Genomic DNA, 27,384 nt, shown 5'->3' with positions numbered 1-27,384 from the left:
CGAGCACCTGCTGCCCTCTTGGTCGATCCACGGTGGATGATCAGGCACTAGACTATGCGACAGCGTTGATGGCCTCTCGGCCGACGATGTGCAGTAGACAGCTGCGCAGATGGCCAATGAGCGCTCATTCGGTTTCTACGCCTCGCGCTGTCTGAAGCTCCGTCATATTTCAGAGTTCTACCGTGTTTTACGTGCGGAAAACTGCGGGCGGCCGATTTCTGTTGTATGCTAGGTCTTCTCTGAGTTTTGTCGTAATGGCTGAAACACATAACGTAGTCAAGTGTCTCACAAACAGGCAAGAGACCTTAGTTTTAGAGTGTACTCTTTCTTCAAGCGTGAGGCAGTTGCAGGCGAGCCGATCTGCGAGGTTGCCTGTGGCGATACTGGTGTTAGGCGAGTAATAGTCAGAGCAGGCAGTTGGCAATGTGGTGTTTCGGTCTCCAGGGAAGAAACATAGCGTTCCGAAATGGTAATAGGAATCGACCACTTCGATCAAAATGTGTTACGTCGCAAGGTTTTCGAATTTTATGAAAGGGGCGAGTTCCCCATAGCAGCGAAATTGTGTATTGTTATGTACGAAGCTACTGGGTTTGGTGTAAGTGCAAGATCAATGGAAAGAATGTTGAAGAACATCGGATTTAAATATGTAAAGTCCAATGATGGGAGCAAATTTTTAATGGAGCGTAATGATATTGCTACTGCTAGATTGCGTTTCTAAGAAAAATGCATGACATCAGATCAAAATCAGTGTCAATTGCCTATTACTTGGATGAGACTTGGGTAAATCAAAACCATATTAGAAATTTTATTTGGCAAACAACAGATGGACAAGACAGTTTGAAAGTTCCAGTGAGAAAAGGAGGGCGTCTTATGTCACGCTGGTTCTGCTGCTACCGGGTTTGCGCCTGAAAGTAAACTTATTTTCAAATCAAAATCAAAAACCACGTGTGACTACCATACCGAAATGAATGGAGAAACATTTCGAGAATGGTTTCAGAATCAGCTGTTGCCTTATTTGCATCCAGACTCTGTCATTGTTATGGACAATTCAAGCTATCCCTCTGTTGTTCTCAACAGGCCTCCCACTACAAGCACAAGGAAAAGTGATATTGTTTCTTGGTTGCGAAATAATAACGTAACGCACAGTGAAACACAAACAAGAGCAGAGCTTTTGGAGTGGTGAAGATGTCAAAGACCAGCGTTAAGAACTACGCAGTTGACTCCGTAGCTAAACAACATGGACACAGAGTGATACGAGCACCTCCTTATCACTGCCATTATAACCCCATTGAACTGATGAAGAAATACGTGGCAGACAAAAATACTACATTTAAAATAGCCGACACTGAAAGACTCACCCATGAAGCAATAGAGAAAATCACCGTTGCTGATTGGGAAGCTTGCGTGCGTCACACTGACAAACTGCAAGAAGATTACAAGAAAAAAGTTGTCAGAGACGAAATAATGGGTTCGTTAATCGTCAGTCTTGCTCTCACATCCAGCGACTCCAGTTCCGAAGGCAGCGACAATGAAAGCTCCGAGTAAAAAGGTATGTAATTATCATGAACATTTACTTTCTTCTCAAGCTGTCTGTGCGTAGAAAGTAGTTCAGTGGAATATCTATTCTGTAATGAAAATTTTATTTTACTTTGTTTTTTTCTTCAAATTAAACGCCTTTTCATGCTGCAATCTGTTTTATTAATCCAGACGCGTTTAGGATTTTATTTTAGGGCATCATCGGTCGATATCATCTGATGTAGTACACTGTAGCTATTGTATGCCGTCATGTAGATTTGAAAATAGTTTACGCCCTTATTTTTGCATAAATAAATTATTACTTACGATTATATGCAAAAATTAGGGCGTGAACTGTTCTTAAATCTACAATGACGGCTTATAGCCACAGAGTACTATTTCAGATGATATCCACCGATAATGCTTTAAAATAAAATGTGGAACGCGCCTGGATTAATAAAACAGATTTCATCTAGAAAAGGCGTTTACTTCAAAAAACGTTTATTTATATATTTGCTGTGGATAATGGCCATTCAAACAAATTAGTTTATTTTACTTCTCTCACTCTCCTATACACGATATAACGTAGATTAAAACGCTGCTCGTCCTGGGGACTGGGGTGAATATTTTTGATTTGATTCTTTCGTCTTTTTATTTACATAGCAAGAGGAACGGAAGGTGTAATCTTTCTGTAAGGTGCAATTTATTATAGAATCCTTTCTGCGGTGAGAAAGTATGTATCACTATTTCGTAATGTAGTTATGACTGGGAAAGATCGAATAGACATTCCATTTTGTTATGTGTATGTCGCAGTTATTAGGTACATTTAATAAATTTATCACGGAACGGGGAGTAGAGCACCATGAACCTGACTGTAGCGAGACAGGTCAAACATCGGCTAAAGCAGCTGCCCATAGCATAGCTGCCGTCAATTCGCCCAGCGCTGAGTTGACAACGCAGCACTCCTTCGAAGCTGCACGGTGTGGCGACAGGCCATTAACGCTGTCACGGACTATAGTCTTCACGACAACCGGCATCCACGACTACAGTCGGCATTCTTCCCCTGAGCTGAGATGGGCTTTCTTCGAGTGTGCTGTGGTGGAAGCCGCTCTGGGTCATTGCGGAACGTGTGGGCATATGGCCCCCTCCCTTGTCCCTCTGCCGTCGTGCTGACAAGGCATCAGCACTTCTTCGTGGCACACGCGATTACACTCAGCTACCGACCGCAATTCTGAAGCCACTTATAACTTCATACATTTTGCACGGCAAATAAATGTTACTGTAGATACTGCTGTGTCACAGATGCCTCTGGGCACGAACCAGACCACTCACTCGTATTTCGCACTGTTAACAACACGAGCCTAGCTCCACGGGTCACAACACTGGCATCAGGAAGTGGTATCTTGATACTCTGACACGGCAACATTAGTGTCATAACTGGCTGCCACTCAAGACTACTGTGACAGTGGAACCACGCTGACTGCTGCCTTGACCCTTGACATTTCACCGTCTTTTTGTTGGCAAGTCTCTGACAGGAAAAATATTGCAGCACCAAAAAAAAATTGATGTAGAGTAATGAAATTTCTGGAATATACACTCCTGGAAATGGAAAAAAGAACACATTGACACAGGTGTGTCAGACCCACCATACTTGCTCCGGACACTGCGAGAGGGCTGTACAAGCAATGATCACACGCACGGCACAACGGACACACCAGGAACCGCGGTGTTGGCCTTCAAATGGCGCTAGCTGTGCAGCATTTGTGCACCGCCGCCGTCAGTCAGCCAGTTTGCCGTGGCATACGGAGCTCCATCGCAGTCTTTAACACTGGTAGCATGCCGCGACAGCGTGGACGTGAAACGTATGTGCAGTTGACGGACTTTGAGCGAGGGCGTATAGTGGGCATGCGGGAGGCCGGGTGGACGTACCGCCGAATTGCTCAACACGTGGGGCGTGAGGTCTCCAAAGTACATCGATGTTGTCGCCAGTGGTCGGCGGAAGGTGCACGTGCCCATCGACCTGGGACCGGACCGCAGCGACGCACGGATGCACGCCAAGACCGTAGGATCCTACGTAGTGCCGTAGGGGACCGCACCGCCACTTCCCAGCAAATTAGGGACACTGTTGCTCCTGGGGTATCGGCGAGGACCATTCGCAACCGTCTCCATGAAGCTGGGCTACGGTCCCGCACACCGTTAGGCCGTCTTCCGCTCACGCCCCAACATCGTGCAGCCCGCCTCCAGTGGTGTCGTGACAGGCGTGAATGGAGCGACGAATGGAGACGTGTCGTCTTCAGCGATGAGAGTCGCTTCTGCCTTGGTGCCAATGATGGTCGTATGCATGTTTGGCGCCGTGCAGGTGAGCGCCACAATCAGGACTGCATATGACCGAGGCACACAGGGCCAACACCCGGCATCATGGTGTGGGGAGCGATCTCCTACACTGGCCGTACACCTCTGGTGATCGTCGAGGGGACACTGAATAGTGCACGGTACATCCAAACCGTCATCGAACCCATCGTTCTACCATTCCTAGACCGGCAAGGGAACTTGCTGTTCCAACAGGACAATGCACGTCCGCATGTATCCCGTGCCACCCAACGTGCTCTAGAAGGTGTAAGTCAACTACCCTGGCCAGCAAGATCTCCGGATCTGTCCCCCATTGAGCATGTTTGGGACTGGATGAAGCGTCGTCTCACGCGGTCTGCACGTCCAGCACGAACGCTGGTCCAACTGAGGCGCCAGGTGGAAATGGCATGGCAAGCCGTTCCACAGGACTACATCCAGCATCTCTACGATTGTCTCCATGGGAGAATAGCAGCCTGCATTGCTGCGAAAGGTGGATATACACTGTACTAGTGCCGACATTGTGCATGCTCTGTTGCCTGTGTCTATGTGCCTGTGGTTCTGTCAGTGTGATCATGTGATGTATCTGACCCCAGGAATGTGTCAATAAAGTTTCCCCTTCCTGGGACAATGAATTCACGGTGTTCTTATTTCAATTTCCAGGAGTGTATTTATCTATGTAACATATTTAAGTGATTAACGTTGCAAGATCACAGGTTAATGTAAGCGCGAGAAAAGCCATTGCAAATGTGGAATAATTGTACATTAATAACCAGTGTAACCGCCAGAATGTTGAATGCAAGCATGCAAACATCGATTGTGTCGGATAGGTGCTGGATTTCAATTTGTTGCACGGAGTTCCTTGCCTGTTGCACTTGGTCGGGCAGCAAAGGGACGGTTAAAGCGGTTGTGGATGATGCTGAAGTTGTCCGATGGTGTCCCATACGTGCTCGACTGGAGACAGATATGGTGCTCAAGGAGGACAAGACAACATGTCGACACTCTGTAAGACATCGTTGGTTACAACGGGGGTATGTGAACGAGCGGTAGCGTGATGGAAAGCATCCATTGGAATATGTTCATGAATGACTGCACAACAGCTGAAATCACCAAATTGGTGTACAAATTTGTAGTGAGGGTGCGCGGAATAACCACGAGAGTGCGCCTGCTGTCATACGAATTCCCACCTGGGACCATAGCTTGGTGTGTATGTTAGTCCAGTGTGTCTGGCTTGCAGTTTGATTGCAGGCCCTCAGCTGGAGTCCTGCTGACCAACACATAGCCATCAGTCGCACCGAGGCACAACCAGCTTTCACTGGAAAATGCAACAGACCTTCATCCTGTCCTACAGTGAGCTCTCGCTTGACAATGCTGAAGTCTCAAATGGCGGTGGTTTGGCCTCAGCGGAATGCACACTACGGGGTGTCTGGTGCGGGACTGCCCTTGAAGTAACCGGTTTATAGCAGTTCGTTGTGTCACTGTGGTGCCAACTGCTGCCCCAACTGCTGCTACAGGTGCAGTACGATGCGCCACTGCCATATGCCGTACATGAAGGTCTTTCCTCTTGGTAGTGCAATGTGGCCGTTCCGAGACCGGTCTTCTTGTGACCTTACCTTCCCGCGACCATCACTACTAGCTGTCATGTACAGTGGATACATTCCTGACTAGTCTTTTTGCAGTGACATGGGAGGAACATCCAGCACCTCGTAGTCCTATTACACGACCTCCAGTGAGCTGTTGATAATGGCGTCTTCGTCGTCTTAAAGGCATTCTTGATTAATATCAACTCACTACGTCCAATCTCAGAGCTAACTAACGTTCACGACTGTTACAGCACACATTTGAAGCAAACCTGTTTTGCATCCTCATAGTGGCGCCACTAGCGCCGCTCTTATTTGACCGGAGCCAACTTTGGATACATGTCCTCTTTCAGATGTAGAAACACTCCTACCAAGTTTCGTTTATCTCGCACAATTCCTTCTTGGTGTTGTAATTCTGTTTTCAGTCAGTGTAGTTTGCCGCAGTCGAAATGCCTGAGTCACAAGAAGCAGCAGTTCAATTCTGCCATCATCACCCGGTGAAGACTGACACGTCGCCTTTCGCTGCACAGGGACAATTACTTGGAGCGGAGACACCAGGTCAGTACGATTTCCAGAAGCTTTCTTTTTTTTCTGACGCATTAAAACCCAGCTGCGACCCCACACAGATTACAGTTTCAGTACAAATGAGGCTATTACAGTGTACACTGAGATAAGATTTGGAGGAGGCAGAAGGTGAGTTACAGTCTCAATCTGACATGAAACAGTCGTATGCTATGCACCCTCTGCTCGATCTAATGTGCAGAGTAGTCTTGCTTACATACAGGGTGTTACAAAAAAGTACGGCCAAACTTTCAGGAAACATTCCTCACACACAAATAAACAAATATGTTATGTGGACATGTGTCCGGAAACGCTTACTTTCCATGTTAGAGCTCATTTTATTACTTCTCTTCAAATCACATTAATCATGGAATGGAAACACACAGCAACAGAACGTACCAGCGTGACTTCAAACACTTTGTTACAAGAAATGTTCAAAATGTCCTCCGTTAGCGAGGATAGATGTATCCACCCTCCGTCGCATGGAATCCCTGATGCGCTGATGCAGCCCTAGAGAATGGCGTATTGTATCACAGCCGTCCACAATACGAGTACGAAGAGTCTCTACATTTGGTACCGGGGTTGCGTAGACAAGAGCTTTCAAATGCCCCCATAAATGAAAGTCAAGAGGGTTGAGCTCAGGAGTGCGTGGAGGTCATGGAATTGGTCCGCCTCTACCAATCCATCGGTCACGAATCTATTGTTGAGAAGCGTACGAACACTTAAACTGAAATGTGCAGGAGCTCCATCGCGCATGAACCACATGTTGTGTCGTACTTGTAAAGGCACATGTTCTGGCAGCAGAGGTAGAGTATCCCGTATGAAATCATGATAACGTGCTCCATTGAGCGTAGGTGGAAGAACATGGGGCCCAATCAAGACATCATCAACAATGCTTGCCGAAACGTTCACAGAAAATCTGTGTTGATGACGTGATTGCACAATTGCGTGCGGTTTCTAGTCAGCCCACACATGTTAATTGTGAAAATTTACAATTTGATCACGTTGGAATGAAGCCTCATCCGTAAAGAGAGCATTTGCACTGAAATGAGGATTGACACATTGTTGGATGAACCATTCGCAGAAGTGTACCCGTGGAGGCCAATCAGCTGCTGATAGTGCCTGCACACGCTGTACATGGTACGGAAACAACTGGTTCTCCCGTAGCGCTCTCCATACAGTGACGTGGTCAACGTTACCTTGTACAGCAGCAACTTCTCTGACGCTGACAATAGGGTTATCGTCAACTGCACGAAGAATTGCTTCGTCCATTGCAGGTGTCCTCGTCGTTCTAGGTCTTCCCCAGTGGCGAGTCATAGGCTGGAATGTTCCGTGCTCCCTAAGACGCCGATCAATTGCTTCGAACGTCTTCCTGTCGGGACACCTTCGTTCTGGAAATCTGTCTCTATACAAACGGCTATTGCCCCGTGCTAATCCATACGTCAAATGGGCATCTGCCAACTCCGCATTTGTAAACATTCCACTGACTACAAAACTACGTTCGTGATGAACACTAACCCGTTGATGCTACGTACTGATGTGCTTGATGCTAGTACTGTAGAGCAATGAGTCGCATGTCAACACAAGCACCGAAGTCAACATTACCTTCCTTCAATTGGGCCAACTGGGGGTGAATCGAGGAAGTACAGTACATACTGACGAAACTGAAATGAGCACAAACATGGAAATTAAGCGTTTCCGGACACATGTCCACATAACATCTTTTCTTTATTTGTGTGTGAGGAATGTTTGCTGAAAGTTTAGCCGTATCTTTATGCAACACCCTGTATATGTAGATGTGAGGCAATTAATGAACGAAGTTCCAGTTTGTAGTGATCTGTGACATACCGGCAGGCGCTTGATGTTCTCGAGCCTGGCAGCTGGCGAGTCCCCACGCTTGCCCCTGAGCAGGACGTAGACGGTGCCCAGTTGTGGCAGCGAGCGCAGGAGTTTCTCGAGCAGCACCTTGCCGATGAAGCCGGAGCCGCCCGTCACCAGCAGCGACCGACCGCGGAACCACTCGGCGATCCGCCCATGGCTGCCCTCGCCGCTGCTGGCCACTGCCATGGCTCGCTCCTCCTGTCAACACCACAGGTGTGCCCAACGTGGCCGCTTCTCTTTCTTAATCACTAATTCTTCCCTTACTTTGCTAAACGTTAATAAACTGCGCTAAAAATTTGCGCTATTCTCTCGGTTCGGGTAGTTTAGTAATGTGTCATTTCATGGCAGCCCTTATGTGCTTGCCTTGTGGCTATTGTGTTCACTGGGGGCAGTTTTCGGTACCTGTAGGAACAAGGCTTTATCCAGATTATTGGCTGAGCTTACCTACATCCTTCGAAATCAGCTGTGGTCAGAACCTGCTTTTCTGATTTCCAACAGGTGCTGGCAAACAGTATGAGAGGTGTTCCATATTGATTTAAACTTTATTTATTCCCATCATTCACGGCGTGCATAGTACTTTGGTCTACCCATAGATGGCGGGACATCGCAAGAAGTATACCTGCACAGTACAGCTCATTTTCCCAATTGCTGTCATTACATAAGTGAACAACATGGAGTGTGATCATCAAGGAGAGCCCTGGGCGACGTGGTTTCTGTGCAAGGAAGGTGTAAATACTGCAAATATTTCCAGAGAGTTAGTGACAACGTGTGAAGAGTGTGCTCCATCACGAAAAATCCTGTACAACTGGCTGGATGGTTGGAAAAGTAGCCACACATCAACACATCAGTTCTGGAAGGAAAGTGACTATAGTAACACTAGTCAACATTTCAAGAGTGGAAAATCATATCCAGGAGAATACGTTCATGATGTTCATGGAACTGGAGACGGCCATAGGGCTCGCCAAAAGTACTCTGCACCACATACTTCACAAACATCTTGTGTTTGAGAAGGTGTCCACAGATGGTTTCCCAAATCCCTGAATGCATCAAAACATAACACTGCAAGGATGTGTGCAGTGATCTCCTTCAACGCCACAGCCAGGATCCAGAAGGCTGCATGTCCAAACCCATGAACATTGATGGGACCTGGTTCCACTGCCATGAACCAGAGAACAAAGCCCAGTCAATGCAATGGAAACAAATGGGCAGCACATTGCTGAAGAAGTTCTGCACAGCACCTTCAGTGGGAAAACACATGGCCACAATTTTTTGGGACAAGGATGGAATCCTTCTCATTGACTGCTAGAACCATGGGACTACCATTAGTAGCATGGCGTTTGTGAAGACTTTTTGGAGGTTGCAATTTGCAATTCAAAACAAACGGCCAGGAAAATGGGCAATAGGAGTGCTCTCGTTCAGTTTTCGTCCTAATGCGATTCGGACAATCAAGGCTGCCATCGCTGATCTGTGGATCCAAGTACTGCCACACCCACCATATTTTCCTCACTTGGCCTCTTCTGATTACCGCCTATTCGAGGCAGGCATCATTTTTCAGATGTCCAGTAACTGTGACTACACTATTGGCCATTAAAATTGCTACACCAAGAAGAAATGCAGATGATAAAGGGGTATTCATTGAACAAATATATTATACTAGGACTGACATATGATTACATTTTCACTCAATTTGTGTGCATAGAACCTGAGAAATCAGTACCCAGAACAGCCACCTCAGGCCGTAATAACGGCCTTGATACGCCTGGGCATTGAGTCAAACAGAGCTTGGATGGCGTGTACGGGTACAGCTGCCCATGCAGCTTCAACATGATACCACAGTTCATCAAGAGTAGTGACTGGCGCATTGTGACGAGCCAGTTGCTCGGCCACCATTGACCAGACGTTTTCAATTGGTGAGAGATACGGAGAATGTGCTGCATTTCTCCATGAAGGCTTTGACCGTCTTATCTCAGTGGGATAAATGTATTACCAGCTATGGCGTTTACTTTTGAAATAATAAACAGTTTATATACTTTTCCTATCTTCCTCATTTCTATTTGACTGTCCCTTATACTTACAGGTTTAGTTTGACAAGGATGGGACACGAAGTCGGCCGTCACCTTATACTAGGAATCGTTCCAGCATTTGCCTTACGTAGCTTAGGGAAAACATTGAAAATGTAAATCGGTATGGCCAGATGAAGACTTGAGCTCCATCCTCCTGAATATGAGGCTAGTCTTTTTAAAATAGTTGTACCACATTCGTCTTATCCCTTGTCTACTTCACAGCTTCACAGATAAATTATTTAACAAAAGGATAGTGCTACACTGTTCATTCGTTTCTTGCTCCCAGTCACTGCATACACTACACACACATTGTTTCGTAACATAACTACACACACTACCAGCAGATACCATAGCGACGATGTCTGTTTACATTTTGTGTACCGCAACCAGCAATTTGCTGTCCTGAAAAAACGGAGTCAGCATTCTCTATAACGAGTGAGATGTTGAGCTCAGAAAAATAAGGCGTTAGTATTATACAGTGTACAGCTTTGGGAGAAACTTTTTTCAGAAAAGAAAAAAAAGAGGAGAAAATAGTGCGAAAGTCGTGTGTGAAATGATATGTTTCATTATCGTTGTTATTATTTGTGTGTATTACATTTTTTTCCACACTTCTAATATGTCTATCTAAGTAATTCTCCATTGTATAGAATGTACTGCTTAAAAGGTTCTTTTTAGTAGCACTTTTAAATAAATTTGTTTTATTATTCTCTTTTATCTGATCGGACAATTGATTGTACAGTTTTATTCGTTTGTAAGAAATACTACACTACTGGCCATTAAAATTGCTACACCACGAAGATGACGTGCTACAGACGCGAAATTTAACCGACAGGAAGAAGATACTACGATATGCAAATGATTAGCTTTTCAGAGCATTCACACAAGGCTGTCGCCTGTGGCGACACCTACAACGTGCTGACATGAGGAAAGTTTCCAACCGATTTCTCATTCACAAACAGCAGTTGACCGGCGTTGCCTGGTGAAACGTTGTTGTGATGCCTCGTGTTAGGAGGAGAAATGCGTACCATCACGTTTCCGACTTTGATAAAGGGATTGTAGCCTATCGCGATTGCGGTTTATCGTATCGCGACATTGCTGCTCGCGTTGGTCGAGATCCAATGACTGTTAGTAGAATATGGAACCAGTGGGTTCAGGAGGGTAATACGGAACGCCTTGCTGGATCCCAACGGCTTCGTATCACTCGCAGTCGAGATAACAAGCAACTTATCCGCACGGCTGTACCGGATCGTGCAGCCATGTCTCGATCCCTAAATCAACAGATGGGGATGTTTGCAAGCCAACAACCATCTGCACAAACAGTTCGACGACGTTTGCAACAGCATGTACTATGAGCTCGGAGACCGTGGCTGCGTCTACCCTTGATGCTGCATCACAGACAGGAGTGCCTGCGATGGTGTACTCAACCTCGAACCTATGTGCACGAATGACAAAACGTCATTTTTTGGGATGAATCCAGATTCTGTTTACAACATCATGATGGTCGCATCCGTGTTTGGCGACATCGCGGTGAACGAACATTGGAAGCGTATATTCATCACCATACTGGAGTATCATCCGGGGTGATGGTATGGGATGCCATTGGTTACATGTCTCGGTGACCTCTTTTTCGCATTTACGGCACTTTGAACAGTGGACGTTACATTTCAGATGTGTTACGACCCATGGCTCTACCCTTCATTCGATCCCTACGAAACCCTACATTTATGCAGGATAATGCACGACCGCATGTTGCAGGTCCTGTACGGGCCTTTCTTGATACAGAAAATGTTCGACTGCTGCTCTGACCAGCACATTCTCCAGATCTCTCACCAACTGAAAACATCTGGTCAATGGTGGCCGAGCAACTGGCTCGTCAGAATACGCCAGTCACTACTCTTGATGAACTGTGGTATCGTGTTGAAGCTGCCTGGGCAGCTGCACCTGTACACGCCATCCAAGCTCTGTTTGACTCAATGCCCAGGCGCATCAAGGCCGTTATTACGGCCTGAGGTGGTTGTCCTGGGTACTGATTTCTCAGGATCTATGCACCCAAATTGCGAGAAAATGTAATCACATGTCAGTTCTAGTATAATATATTTGTCCAATGAATACCCATTTATCATCTGCATTTATTCTTGGTGTAGCAATTTTAATGGCCAGTAGTGTATTTGGAGTTTTATGTTTATTTTTCGCCGGCCGCGGTGGTCTCGCGGTTCTAGGCGCGCAGTCCGGAACCGTGCCACTGCTACGGTCGCAGGTTCGAATCCTGCCTCGGGCATGGATGTGTGTGATGTCCTTAGGTTAGTTAGGTTTAAGTAGTTCTAAGTTCTAGGGGACTAATGACCACAGCAGTTGAGTCCCATAGTGCTCAGAGCCATTTGAACCATTTTGTTTATTTTTCCTTGTCAAATGTATGTTCAGTGTAGCTCTTGTTCCATGGACATGGACAGAGCTGTTTGTGCAATATTTATCAATGTTATTTTTGAGGTGAATGTGCTCTCATGGTGTAGTTAAAATCTCCCAGTGTTTCGGACAGATTTTTACAATGAACTCGACTATTATACTTGGTTATTATTCTTACGGCCCTTTTCTGCAGTTTGAAAACTGTCTTCAGATTTTCTGCATAAAATAATTTCGTTTTCTGTGCCTCCTGGTACGGGAATTCGCACAAGAGCTTACACTTGCTGTACAAAAAATATCGCTGTATTGAAAGTTGTGCATAAAATTTCACGGAAATTGGCCCAAGCAATCATTATATTTGCATTGAGACAACCCTATAGAATTTCGCCGTATGTTCGTCATTCTGTCCTCAAACTTTCAAAAAAAAAATAATGAAAGCACAAGAGGAGAAAATACAGTGTGCCTCAAAAGAAAGTTTACATTTGAAGAGCTCTGTGAGCATGCGCAACAAATCGGAGGAGAGTGGAGGATATGTTCATTGCTTGCTTGATCCTTTGGAACTCAGTCGATATGGAGCGCTTCTCTGGAGCAGACCGCTCCTTCTTTGTGCGAGAATTGTTCAAAAACTGTGATTCGGCGACTGTAGCACGGAGGGAATTTTGCAGTAACCGTGTTTTGCATAACGTAAATGATGATCCAAGTTTTCCCCTTATCCGCACATAGATGAAAAAGTTTGAGGAGACCGGTTCAACACTGGCCAACCCGAAATCTGGGAGACCATCGATTCGTAAGCGTCCAAGTTCTTTAAATGTGCTTAAATTGCACCCTTACAAAATTCAACTCGTGCAAGAATTTAAACCTCAGGATGCCAGAAATAGGCTGCAGTTCGTTAATGATGTGTCTCAGAGCTCTTCATTTAGCATCATCTTGTTTTCTGACAAGGCTCATTTTCACCTGAATGGTCACGTCAATAAGGAAAACTGGCGCTACTGCAGCGCAACGAATCCTAAACAGAAATGACAAACACCTTCATTCGCCAAAAGTTACTCTATGGGCTACGACGTGGGCTCGAGGAATAATTGGTCAGTACTTTTCCGAGGACGAGAGTGGCCATGCTGTGACAGTGAATCCGGAACGTTATATGACGATGTTAAACGACCGTTTTGCTGCCTGAATTGAAAGATTTTCCTAGTTGTAACCAAAGAACATGGCTTCAACAAGATGGAGCCACAGCACACGCGCCCACTGCGTCCAAAATGCGAGTTCGTAAAATTTTTGTATGTGTGAAATCCTATGGGACTTAACTGCTAAGGTTATCAGCCCCTAAGCTTACACACTACTTAACCTAAATTATCCTAAGGACAAACACACACACTCATGCCCGAGGGAGGACTGGAACCTCCGCCGGGACCAGCCGCACAGTCCATGACTGCAGCGCCCCAGATCGCTCGGCTAATCTCGCGCGGCCGTAAAATTTTTCTTGGCAAATTGATATTCAGGAGAAGCGATATGAACTGGCCCCCATTCACCCAAGATTTGAGCGCCGTGAATTTTGTCTTATGGGGATACGTGAAATCTAAAGTGTTTGTCAATAACCCGACTTCTCTGGAACAACAGAAACAAAATACAAGTAGCGAAGTGGCAGCCATCGCAGTGTCTACATGCCGAACCGTCATGTAAAATGTTCATCGTTTAAATACGTGCCGTAGGCGTACTGGATTGCATTTAAATGACAGTAATTTTAAGAAATAAGTTCCGAAACTGTATATTTAAATAATAAAGATTTTGTCGATAGACTTCAACCTCTATTTTATTTTAAAGTATCGAATTTAAACATTCTTTTGAGACACCCAGATCAAAGATAGTCATGACGCAGGCAAGCTACATACACACCCGAGAATTCGAATAGAGCTGTCTGTGTGTCTGAAGCTTTTGGTGCCCGTAAGAGCAAAACTGTATTCGTAAGTCTCATTAGTGTATTTGAGATCTTTTGGTTCTGGACAACAGAGCTCTGGATCCCGCCCAACACTGTTCGTAGGAGCCCAGACGATAATGCAACGGAACTTAGCGGTGCTGTTTTGGAGGCAACTGGAAGATTTGTACCGACCCAGACAGCATGCAGTCGCCTCCACATGATCAGTTTGGCCTCTAGGCGACAACTGCGAACAATAGTACCCTCCGCCCACCCATATTCCCTGTACCACCGTGCGCAAAGAATTTGGCATGGGAACACCGGTACTGAAACCTGAATCAGTGGTGTCGGTTCTCTTCACTGACGAGCACAGGATTCGTTTGACGTCTTATGTGCGTCGTAGAAGAGTGTGGAGACTGCCTAGTGCCAATTCATGTCTCTGGCATGCAAAACCACTGGTTCAGTGGGAGGTCAGTCAGATATATTTTGGTTCTTGTTATCTTCTTCGACATCCATGGTAATGTAACGGTTGTATAATGTTGGGATTGTAGCTTAAAAACCATTTTAGAACCCTACAGGCAACATTTAGGCTATAGGTTCGGCTTTCATGATGATAATATTCGGGCACGTCGCACTCAACTCGTGACCATCTTTCTCCAACCAAATGGAATGGTCTGTGATATCTGCTGATATGATTTCGATTGTGTATGCTAAGCGTCGACGAGGGAAATCCCGTGACACTGAACAATCTCAGGAAGGCAGACACCAAAGAGAGGGGCTAGGGTGAGCAGTAACGTACAGACCATCTTGTGGACAGCGTATCGTGGAGGACCTGAGCATGTTACCGTGAACAGGGTGGAGCAACAAGTTACTTGATATTATCCAGCAACACATTTAGAGTTCGCAGACGTGTTAACTTTTAAGCAAACTGCCTTTATTTTAGTTATCGTTTTGTTTCTATTTCACAGTAAATTTAAATTTTCGTCTCTTAAGGCTTATTCTTTCATTTAATGTTCCAACTAATTTCAAGTCCACATACGTTCGCAAATATTTAGGTGGTGCAAAACTTTTTTCGACAAGTTTATTTTGCTAGGGAGTATAATGGACAACTCATCAGAGTACTGCCTGCTATTATTCTGAGCAATGAAATATTGTAAAATATTCGACTTTGGTGTCGAAATATTAACTTTTTCTACATTCTTTGCGACGGCAGACGTTTGTATCCATATTAGGCTAAAAGGGATCTCCATCCAGACAGGCGAGTACACGCCGACGAAACTATTTCTGGCAAGCATCGAGCACTGCGATGGGGAATGAAAAGTAGATTAATTTCTTTAAACCTGAATTTATTAAGCAGGGGATGAAATGACGTCATGTAATGCGGCTGAAAAAAAAATCTGCAGGAATAGTAACGGCATGATCCTGGTGGACAGTTTTGGAGAAAGGGAAAACGAACAGTTCCGTGGATTAGATCATATCTCCGAAGAAACAAATCCTATCTTGATCGTTCCACAATGACTCAGGACATTTGTATCACCTGCAAGAACAAGCACGATTGAGCACCCCAGTGCTCAGACTGCAGAATATGTGTGAGAAGTTCTGTCCCATTCGGCCAAAAAGGGACACTAAGGTAAGTTCACTGAATGTGTGGTAGTCCTGCAAAATTCTGTACTAGCTGTGGAAAACAGGGTTTGCCTCTTGTAGAACGAGAATACTTACACTTGGAAAAAAACTGAAACACTATTGAAAATAACTTTCTAAGTTTAAATTCGTTTCCTTGTGAACTGAACGAGAAATAAGTTAAGAGGCATAACTTTCTGACCGACATCGCGCAGACAGTTATCGTCACAGTACTAGAGACGACCGTACTCTTTACGTCGTACGCGCCGTAATCATTAGATTTTTCGGCTTATGGTATGATACGCCGCTTGCTCCAGGCAACTTACTTGTGCTAATGATTTTTCCTCTGTAGTCGCTGTACATAAGGTGGTTCTTTCTACTCACCATACACTTGCTCAAGCAATGAATAACCGATGGCTGCAGCTCATGAAATAGTCCAGCACATCGCTGATATAAAATGCATAGATTTACGGCCGAGCACGTTCGTCTAAATGGTATGACGTTGAAGATTGTAGGAATGACACGCATCGAAACGTCGTATCATTTCGATGAATTCACCTGGCTGGAAACCCTAGAACTTCATCGTAGCTTAACTCACCGAGAAAGACAACAGGGTTATTATCCAGAATATCATTTAAAATTCTTTACTTAAGCATATTGTAGAACTGATTACATTTATGATTAGTCACGATTTTGTAAAACGGGCAAATGGTGCACTAAAAGCAAATAGAGCAACTGTACCGCTAACAGCCTACTTTCGATCTCCTAGGTTTGGTTTCGCCTGTTCTGTCCTAATCTGTATGGTAGTACCCGGTGCTCTGAGAACTTTTGTTCAGATGCTTACTAGTTGAAACTAGGCTGGAAATTCTATAAGTACTTTTACAGCAACTGATAGTTCGCTGTATATACCTGGTTAAAAAGTTCGCTAAATATCCCTGGCTGGAACAGGGGGATTGGACCTAAATTGTTTCACTACTGGTACAGATCTCTCCTAGCCAAGCAATTTTGCTTATACCTGTTAGAGAGCACAAAAATAAATCGACAACTTTGATTAAATACTGTTCTTGTCGCCTCAGGATAAGTGAAAATTCACGTGTCACCCAATTTTGCAATGTACATTCAGTACGTGGATTATGAAGAATTTTCACAGTGCGGCAGAATGTATTCTCGGGCTTGTTGGTTGTTTTCGTCAATCTCAGTCTTGAGCTGGGCAAGGTTTGTTGGTCTAAGGCGGTGCAGTCACAGACTGGGGGGGGGGGGGGGGGGTCTGAACATCGGCGCGGTCGGCCAAATGAGGTCGCCCTTCCTTGAGGTTATGTGAGCCCCAAACGAACATTCCACTGCAGACATAGACAGTCTGACAGTATGAGGTGACAACGTCTCGTTGAACCAGTTGCGCTAGATGTCAGTATTCGGAATGGACTGGACCTGTGGAGTAAAGAATGTCTTTATCATGGCGACAAAACGTTGCGATATCATACTGACAGCGGAGCGTTCATCTTCAAAGAAATTAAGTGCCGATCAGTCCACAACACGACACTGTACACCACTTTCTAACGCTGGTGAAGGACAGCAGGATTTTTTGAGCCGGGTAATGCATTTTCTGCTTATTCACGTCCACTTTGGTGAAAATGGCCTTCATCTGACCCCAGAAAATTTCAGTGAACTTATCGTCCTCATTGATTTTAGCCAACATGTTTTCACAAAATTGTACTCATAATATAGAATCATTATGCTTCAGTTTTTGAACTGTACGAAGCTTGTAATAATGGAATTGAATTGTTTGCACTTTCCGATGTCCAAGCTCCAAAGATGAGGCAATTTTTCGCACGAACTACCAGGAATGCTTACCACTGTAGCTTCCACAGCATCGATGTTTCATGGGGCACATACAGACGATACACACGCAAACTAGGCTTCTTTTATCTACCCAAAGCCGAACTAGTCTCTTCAAAGTCACGAACCCACGTTTTGATTTCGTGTGAAGAGGGAACAAACCGTAGGGCAGGATCTCATAGTAGCGCCGAAACACTACTGGTGTAGCTGTCACACTGTCGCCATCGTCTTAGCATGCACTCAACGGCGACCGCACGCTTCACACCGCCACACGGCTGCATTACATCTAAATGTCCATTACTACTCGACAGTTTGGCTTGCAGCCCTCCCCCCCCCCCCTCCCCCGCCGCCACAGTCCCTCCCCAACCATCACTTACTGAATATCTACAGGGCTGACCAACACCACCTTCAAGGTTCCTCGTTTCTCTGCACCACCTTGTATGTTGTTGTTGTTGTTGTTGTTGTTGTGGTCTTCAGTCCAGGGACTGGTTTGATGCAGCTCTCCACTCCATGCTACTCTATCCTGTGCAAGCTTCTTCATCTTGAAGTACCTACTGCAACCTACATCTTTCTGAATCTGTTTAGTGTATTCATATCTTGGTCTCTGTCTACGATTTTTACCCTCTACGCTCCCCACCAGTACTAAATTGGTGATCCCTTGATGCCTCAGAATATGCCCTTCATCTAGTCAATTTTAATGTTACTGTTTTCTACACATTAGTAAGATGGCGACGCATATAGATGTGGTAGTAAATTGGTCCATAAATTGCGAGTATTTAGCGTCAATAAGGTGCAAGTTATGCGACAAAATCGTATCAAGTGGCATTAGAATTTGTTCAGTGTTGCATATTTGGTATCATTCGCAGTGCTTCACGAAAATAAATCAAGAAAAGATCCGTTGGTGCCTCAGAACATGTCCTACCAACTGATCTCTTCTTCTAGTCAAGCTGTGCCACAAATTTCTCTTCTCCCCAATTCTTTTCAGTACCTCCTCATTAGTTACATGATCTAACCATCTAATTTTCAGCATTCCTCTGCAGCGCCACATTTTAAAAGCTTATATTCTCTTCTTGTCTAAAGTATTTATCGTCAATGTTTCACTTCCATACATGGCTACACTCCACACAAAGACTTTCAGAAAAGACTTCCTGACACTTAAACCTATGCTCGATGTTAAAAAATTTCCCTTCTTCAGAAAAGCTTTCCTTGCCATTACTAGTCTATATTTTATATCCTTCGTGTGTGTGTGTGTGTGTGTGTGTGTGTGTGTGTGTGTGTGTGTGTGTGTGTGTGTGTGCGCGCGCGCATTCCTAAGGGACCAGACTGCTGAGTTCATCGGTCTGTAGACTTACACAGTACTTAAACTAACTCATGCTGAGAACAACACACACACACATGCCCAAAGGAGGACTCGAACCTCCGGCGGGAGGGAACGCGCAGTCCGTGCATGGCGCCTCTAACCACGCCGCTTCTCCACGCGGCTTTTATATCCTCTCTACTTAGACCATCATCAGTTATCTTGCTTTCCAGATACCAAAAATATCTACTACTTGAAGTGTCTCACTTCCTAATCTAATTACCTCAACATCACCTGATTTCATTCGACTACATTCCATTATCATCGTTTGGATTTGTTGATGTTCATCTGATACCCTCCATTCAAGACACTGTCCCTTCCGTTCAACGTCTCTTCCAGGTCCTTTGCTGTCTCTGACAGAATTACAATGTCATCGGCAGGCCTCAAAGTTTTTATTTCATTCCTACTCCAATTTCTTTTTTTTTTTTTTTCCTTTACTGCTTGCTCAATATACACATTGAACAACATTGCGGATAAGCTACAACCCTCTCTCACTCCCTTACCAACCACTGCTTCCCTTTCATGCCCCTCAACTCTTATAATTGCCATCTGGTTTCTATACAAATTGTAAATAGTCTTTCGCTCCCTGTATTTTACCCCTGCCACCTTCAGAATTTGAAAGAGAGTATTCCAGTTAACATTGTCAAAAGCTTTCTCTTAGTCTACAAACGCTAGAAACGTAGGTTTGCCTTTCATTAATCTATTTTCTAAGATAAGTCGTAGGGTCAGTATTGCCTTACGTATTCCAACATTTCTATGGAATCCAAATTGATCTTCCACGAGATCGGCTTCTACCAGTATTTCTATTCGTCTGTAAAGAATTCGCGTTAGTATTTTGCAGCCGTGACTTATTAAACTGATAGTTCGGTAATTTTCACATCTGTTAACACCTGCTTTATTTGGTATTGGAATTATAATATTCTTCTCGAAGTCTGAGAGTATTTCGCCTATCTCATACATCTTGTTCACCAGAAGGTAGAGTTTTTGTCAGGCTGGCTCTCCCAAGGATATCAGTAGTTCTAATGGAATGTTGTCTATTCCTGGGGCCTTGTTTCGACTTACGTCTTTGAGTGCTCTGTCAAACTCTTCACGCAGTATCATATCTCCCTTTTCATCTTCATCTACGTCCTCTTCCATTGCCATAATACTGCCCTCCAGAGTATCGCCCTTGTACAGACTGCTGCTTCCACCTTTGTTTTCCCCTCTTTGCTTAGAACTGGCTTTCCATTTGAGCTTTGTCTTGATATTCATATAAGTGGTTCTCTTTTCTCCAAAGGTCTCTTTAATTTTCCTGGGCAGTATTTATCTTACCCCTAGTGATATATGCTTCAACATCCTTACTTTTGTTCACTAGCCATCCCTGCTTAGCCATTTTGCACTGCCTGTCGGTCTCATTTTTGAGAGGTTTTTATTACTTTTTGCGTACTTTATTTAATGCATTTTTATTTTTCTCTTTTCATCAATTAAATTCCAATCACTTCTGTTACCCACGGATTTCTTCTAGCCCTCGTCTTTTCACCTTCTTGATCTTCTTCTGCCTTCACTATTTCACCTCTCAAAGCTACCCATTCTTCTTCTACTGAATTTCTTTCCCTTGTTCTTGTCAATTGTTTCCTAATGCTCTCTCTGAAACTCTCTACAACCTCTGGTTCTTTCAGTTTATCCACGTCTCATCTCCTTAAATCCCCACCTTTTTGTAGTTTCTTCAGTTTTAATCTACAGTTGATAACCAATAGATTGTGATCAGAGTCCATATCTGTCCCTGGGAATGTCTTACAATTTAAGAATTGGTTCCTAAATCTCTAATTTTCCCCTTGCTTTCAGCCGTTCGCAGTATCAGCAGAGCAAGGCTGTTTTAGTTAATGTTACGAGGCCACATCAGTCAATCATTATATAATGTAACTGAAATCTTCCAGTGTCTCCACGCCTCTTCCACGTATACAACCTTCTTTCATGATTCTTGAACCAAGTGTTAGCTATGGTGAAGTTATGCTCTGTGCAAAATTCTACCAGGCGGCTTCGTCTTTAATTCCTTACCACCATTTCATATCCATCTTCTCTCCCTTTTCCTACTGTCGAATTCCAGTCCCCCATGACTATCAAATTTTCGTCTCCCTTCAATATCTCAATAATTTCTTTTATATCATCATAGATTTCTCCAATCTCTTAATCACCTGCGGAGCTCGTTGGTATATAAATTTGTAGTACTGTGGTAGGTGTGGGCTTAGTGTCTATCTTGGCTACAATAATGCGTTCACTACGGTGTTCGTAGTAGCTTACCCGCACTCCTATATTTTTAAGCATTATTAAACCTACTCCTGCATTATCCCTGCTTGATTTTGTATGTATAACCCTGTATTCACCTGACCAGAAGTCTTTTCCTCCTGCCATCAAACTTCACTGATTCCCACGATATCTAACTTTAACCTATCAATTACCCTTTTTAAATTTTCTGAACTACCTGTTCGATTAAGGGATCTGACATTCCACGCTCCGGCCCGTAGAACGCCAGTTTTCTTTCTCCTGATAACGTCGTCCTCCTGAGTAGTCCCCGCCCGGATATCCGAATGGGGGACTATTTTACCCAGGAGAACGCCATCATCATTTAACCACACAGTAAAGCTGCATGTCCTCAGGAAAAATTACAGCTGTAGTTTCCCCCTACTTTTAGCCTTTTGCAGTACCAGTAAAGCAAGGCATACTTTACATTCATTGATTAACATTTGCTTTTCTTTTTGTTACAGGAATTAGTAACTTGCAACCAATACTTGATGTGTTTGTAAAGCTCTTTTCGACAGTAATTGAAAACTCGCCTCCCGATTTACATCTGGAACTAATCGATGTGCAAACCGATTATCATCTAAAAGACTTATTTTACAATACCAAAGGTTTGCTAGACTTCTGCAGAATTTGTCGAAGGAAGAATTTCCTAAGCTGCGCAGAGAAACAGCGAAGATTATTTCTATGTTTGGTTCCAAATATGTATGTGAAATGTTTTTTGCTGTTTTGTCTTGTACTAAAGGCAGACTACGTGCAAATATTTGTAATTGTAGTTTAAAAGTTACTCCAATAATTGATGTAAGTCAATCCCTTTTTCCGAATCTTAGTAGCATAATTGCAAATATAAAAAGAAAAAATAGAAGAGAAAGTGTGCTGTTGAAATCAAATTTAAAGTTATTATTATTTTTTAAATCTCTTTTGGACCGGTAATCGTGTCCCGCCAAACTAAGCTCTTCGCTCACTGCTCATAAATAATTGGCAATGATGAAGAAAACAGAGGTGGAGTTTTGGAAAAGGGTGAGACACACGGAGCGAGAGAGACAAGTTTAAGGGAAGAGAAATTCGAGGAACTGGGATTTGCACCGCCGTCAACAAAGCGTAGCCGCCTTCTCCACTTTAAAATGCGCTGTGCGCTTATGCCAACACCCTGAGCGGCCCTGCGCTACCAGATTCAGTGGCAGTGTGACATGCCTCACGTGCAACCACGGCTGCCACAGGATACACTACACTCTTTCTGACATCGTATGTACTTTCGCATTCTGCTGTTATTAAGTAAATACGTAGCAATGACACATTTAAAGCCCATACTGATGACTGAGAAGGACACAAACACGCTAACCTACTTTCAGACACAGTGACATTATGTCAACATTGCTCGCGCTATACGAAACTGATACAGCCATTTTATACATTGACATACATCTCTTTCATTTACATATACGTATTTAATACATTGTGTACCAACGACTATTTAAAACGATAAAACACAGTTTCATTATATTAAAAATTGGCATGCACTCAATGTAAACCATTTTAATAGGTGAGACTGATGACCTCAGATGTTGACTGTCATAGTGCTTAGAGCCATTTGTGGTTGGCATCAATGTAAATCATTTTAATAGGCGTGACTGATGACCTCAGATGTTCACTCTCATAGTGCTTAGAGCCATTTGTAGTTGGCATCCTCGTCATTTCAGCAATCGCGTAAATGGGGTTACCATCAACCAAATGCGATGTAGGTGTTCCCGACGGCAGCCTTGGTTGAACAGAAGCGTTTCACAGTGTCACTATATCGTTTGGCGCGTTAATGTTCTTGGTGACAGAACCGTAACCAGCACCACGTAGCTGTTTTTGACATTCGTCGATTGCAGTGTCGATGTTTCTAATTGGAATATATTTATGATGCACACTGTGATTTCATTGTGAGAACTCGAAGCCATATTAGTAACTCACAAACAGCTTCCCGCTACATTATGTCCCGCTGGTGTTACAAACTTTAATTCTCAAAATTCTGCCTATCTCCACTAGCGACGCGAACCACGAAACACATTTAATTGACTACCACCAAAAGCAAGCGAGCTCAAATTGTATAACTCTTGATGTCTGCTCTACAAATCCCAAGCAGTGTCCATCACGTAAAGAACTTGGCCCTCAATAGATTTGGCACTTTTACACGTATCACCCGTTCTACATCTTGAATAATTTTTGCCATAGAGACTTCGAGTTACTGTTATTTGTGTGATTTTTTTACTTTACATTTGGAAAATGGTATATATGTTCAATGCATCGTATAAGATCTATCAGTATAACTGAATAGGAATTGGACAAAAAAATATTCTAGCACAGGTATTTGCAGATAAGATGTGTCTTCGCTGTAAAGAAGAGAAAAGTTCGTATTGAGCTACGTCTGCGCATTGAATGCGGGCGAAATTCTAGCAATCTCCTGGTGTGGATGAGTAGAAAAACCGTCTTACAGATCTATTTTAACCTAACATTTCAGTTACGGGTGTTAGTAATAGCATGCGGGTAAATAATGCATTGTCACACTAGGTAACCTGTGTAGGATTAAGTTGCGCTTAGTGGTGTGCATGCAGTTAATACGGATCAACAATAAATACATTAAATAGAAGAAAAATCTAAATATTTTATTCACATGAAAATGCCAAAAGATAACAAAAGGATTTAGGCGACTTTGTGTTTTAAATAGAATGTCTAGGTGTTACATCGTCGAATATTTTGTACCAAATATGTTCAAAATTCGACAACGATTCGTCTGCACCAAAGAAAGAATAATGGATGAAGTTTAGAGCGAAGGAGAGCCGTAAGACTGTTCACCAGTAGTAACAAATACTACAAGAACGACGGCGATCGTTTCTGCAAGAAAAAAAAGCAGCGGAAGGAGATAGAAAAAACGTTTGCTTTACATAGAAAAATCATTTAAAGCTCTAGCAATATGTATTCTTAAATGTAGGACTATTTGGAAAAATGGTTTATCTTTAAACAAGTCTCATCTAAACGCAGTAAACAGGCCGCATCAATAGTAAGCAACAAGACACAACGTTAACACTAAATCTACATTTTCAAAATGTCACTAATATGAAGATAGATTATTAGTAATTATTCCATAGCACTCACCTCAAATGGTGAGACAAGGGGCAATTCTGAAGGCCGACTTCTTCTCCCTCAACTGCGAACTTCTGTAAAGAAAGCAATTTCATTTCATTTGACGCTTCAGACCTATGTAGCTTCTGTGAATTTTGGAAGGTAGGAACGAGGTACTGGCAGAAATGAAGTTGTGAGGACGGGTCGTGAGTCATGCTTGGGTACCGTAGTCGGTAGACCACTTGCCCGAGAAAGGCAAAGGTCCCGAGTTCGGGTCTCGATCCGCAACCCAGTTTTAGTGTGTTTAGTAGTCGAAGTTTCATATCAGCGCACACTCCGCTACAGAGTGAAAATCTCATTCTCATTATGTAACATTGTCTGAATAATGAATCACTCGAGAGAATGATGCTGCACAAGCGGAAATAGAAGGCATTAATTTTTCTGTTAATGTAAATGGAGACAGACATGAAGTATCTTATCACATGGTAATAGAAAAAAACTGTGTGCAGGGAGTACTCAGGTTTAGCGTACTTCTGGGATAAATAAAGGCAATTCAGATCTCCATAGCTACTCTAAACCGGGTTAACATCTATTCAACACATACTATGTCCAGCTATACGAAATTAGCATAATAATATATCCACCACAAAAACAATAAATCTACATTACTGTTGCCCGCATACTTTCAAAATATGGGAAAAGAGGTAACCGTGTTGTTGTTATGACATATGTATTCACTTACATAATAAGTGATCAGGAGGAAGTCATGCAACCAAATACAAATGAAAAAGAATTAAATAAACACGAAGTAAAACAATGGCAACTTGCAGTTGGGCACACAGTAAATAATGAAATTTTCGATTTTTGCTGTCTTTTTAGCAATTTGGATGTTTCAGTCATGTCAGGGGTTTTGACAGCATTCAATGTGCGATTTAGTCTTCTTCTTCGGAAGAAAATATATACACATCAAAAATGTTTTGCATCAACTCATGAAAACCACACATTGCATCCTGCACCACCATACAGCGAACCTTCAAGGGTGGTGGTCCAGATTGCTGTACACACCGGTACCTCTAATACACAGTGGCACGTCCTCTTGCATTGATCCATGCCTGTATTCGTCGTGGCATACTATCCACAAGTTCATCAAGACACTGTTGGTCCAGATTGCCCCACACCTCAACAGTGATGCGGCGTAGATCCCTCAAAGTGGTTGGTCGGTCATCTCGTCCATAAACAGCCCTTTTCAGTCTATCATAGGCATGTTGGGCAGGGTTCATGTGTGGAGAACATGCTGGCCACTCTAGTCGAGCGATGTCGTTATCCTGAAGGAAGTCATTCACAAGATGTGCACGACGGGGGCGCCAATTGTCGTCCATGAAGTCGAATACCTCGCCAATATGCTGCCGATATGGTTGCACTATCGGTCGGAGGATGGCATTCACGTATCGTACAGCCGTTACGGCGCCTTCCATGACCACCAGTGGCGTACGTCGGCTCCACATAAGACCACCCCAAAACATCAGGGAACCACGGCCTTGCTGCACTCGCTGGGACAAGTGTGTCTAAGGCGTTCAGCTTGACCGTGCTGCCTCCAAACACGTCACCGATGATTGTCTGGTTGAAGACATATGCGACACTCATCGGTGAAGTGATGCCAATCCTGAGCGATCCATTCGGCATGTTGTTGGCTCATCTGTACCGTGCTGCATGGTGTCGTGGCTGCAGAAATGAACCTCGCCATGGATGTCGGAAGTGAAGTTGCGCATCATACAACCTATTTCGCGCAGTTTGAGTCGTAACACGACGTCCTGTGGCTGCACGAAAAGCATTATTCAACACAGTGGGGTTGCTGTCAGGGTTCCTCCTAGCCATAATCCGTAGGCGGCGGTCATCCACCGCAATAGTAGCGCTTGGGCGGCCTGAGCGAGGCATGTCATCGACACTTCCTGTCTCTCTGTATCTCCTCCATGTCCGAACAACATCGCTTTGCTTCACTCCGAGACGCCTTGACGCTTTCTTTGTTGAACGCTCTTCCTGGCACAAAGTAACAATGCGGATACAATCAAACCGCGGTATTGACAGTCTAGGCATGGTTGAATGACAGACAACACGAGCCGTGTACCTCCTTCCTAGTGGAATGACAGGAACGGATGGCCTATAGGACCTCCTCCGTCTAAGAGGCGCTGCTCATGCATGGCTGTTTACATCTTTGGCCAGGTTTAGTGACATCTCTGAACAGGGAAAGGGACTCTGTCTGTGATACAGTATCCACAGTCAACGTCTGTCTTCAGGAGTTCTGGGAAATGGGGTGATGGAAAACTTTTTTTGATGTGTGTAGATAACTGGACTGCGTGTGGCGGCAGATGTACTTTAAAATATAGCCGAAGGCGTCAGTCAGATTCAACATGGTTGTTGTCGCGTTGTATTTCCTCCCCAATGTACAGCTAGTGCACTAGCTGTACATTGGGGAGGAATAAACCTTCCAATTTGCAACTGATTGGGTGCTTATTATTTTTACAAGAATATGCAGAATAACTATACAAAGGCAATATACTTGAAGACAATGCTGCAAGATGTTGCAAGAAATTATTGACAGAGCACTGAAAATCTTAAGTCGACACTAGGCTTCTGGAGTAGACGACATTCCCTAGCCATGACGAAACTATTCCATTTGGTGTGGAGGGTACATGAGACAGCTAAATATCCTCATAATTAAGTAAGAGAGTTTGAGAAAGGCAAGAGATGACAGGTGTGAGTATCATCAAACTGTCAGTGCAATAAGACATGGTTGCAAAGTACAGACACGGATTATTTAGAGAAGAATATAATAAAAAGTGGTAGATAAGGAAAACTTTTTTCACAATGTTAAACGTAATACACTTCAGGCTCAGAAGGCATAAGGGATCAAATACAGGGCGCGAAAGGTTA

The 27,384-nt window shown here is 43.9% G+C and overlaps 1 protein-coding gene across 3 annotated transcripts in view; it reads right to left on the bottom strand.

Moving 5' to 3' along the window:
- Window positions 1–27,384, bottom strand: part of LOC126355070 (putative fatty acyl-CoA reductase CG5065) — a 281,962-nt gene that overhangs the window by 172,777 nt on the left and 81,801 nt on the right. For all 3 annotated transcript variants that reach the window (XM_050005239.1, XM_050005241.1, XM_050005240.1), the window contains exons 2-3: window positions 24,487–24,548; window positions 7,851–8,081 (exon numbers count right to left, since the gene is read on the bottom strand). In XM_050005239.1, coding sequence (XP_049861196.1) covers window positions 7,851–8,069 — 219 coding nt within the window. In that variant the 5' untranslated portion in view covers window positions 8,070–8,081; window positions 24,487–24,548. The remainder of the gene's footprint in view (window positions 1–7,850; window positions 8,082–24,486; window positions 24,549–27,384) is intronic.

The sequence above is a fragment of the Schistocerca gregaria genome, chromosome 3 (assembly GCF_023897955.1).
Source record: "Schistocerca gregaria isolate iqSchGreg1 chromosome 3, iqSchGreg1.2, whole genome shotgun sequence".
Classification (NCBI taxonomy): Eukaryota; Metazoa; Arthropoda; class Insecta; order Orthoptera; family Acrididae; genus Schistocerca; species Schistocerca gregaria.
Note: the sequence above shows the minus strand (reverse complement) of the source record. Positions and strands in the feature narration are given on the sequence as shown.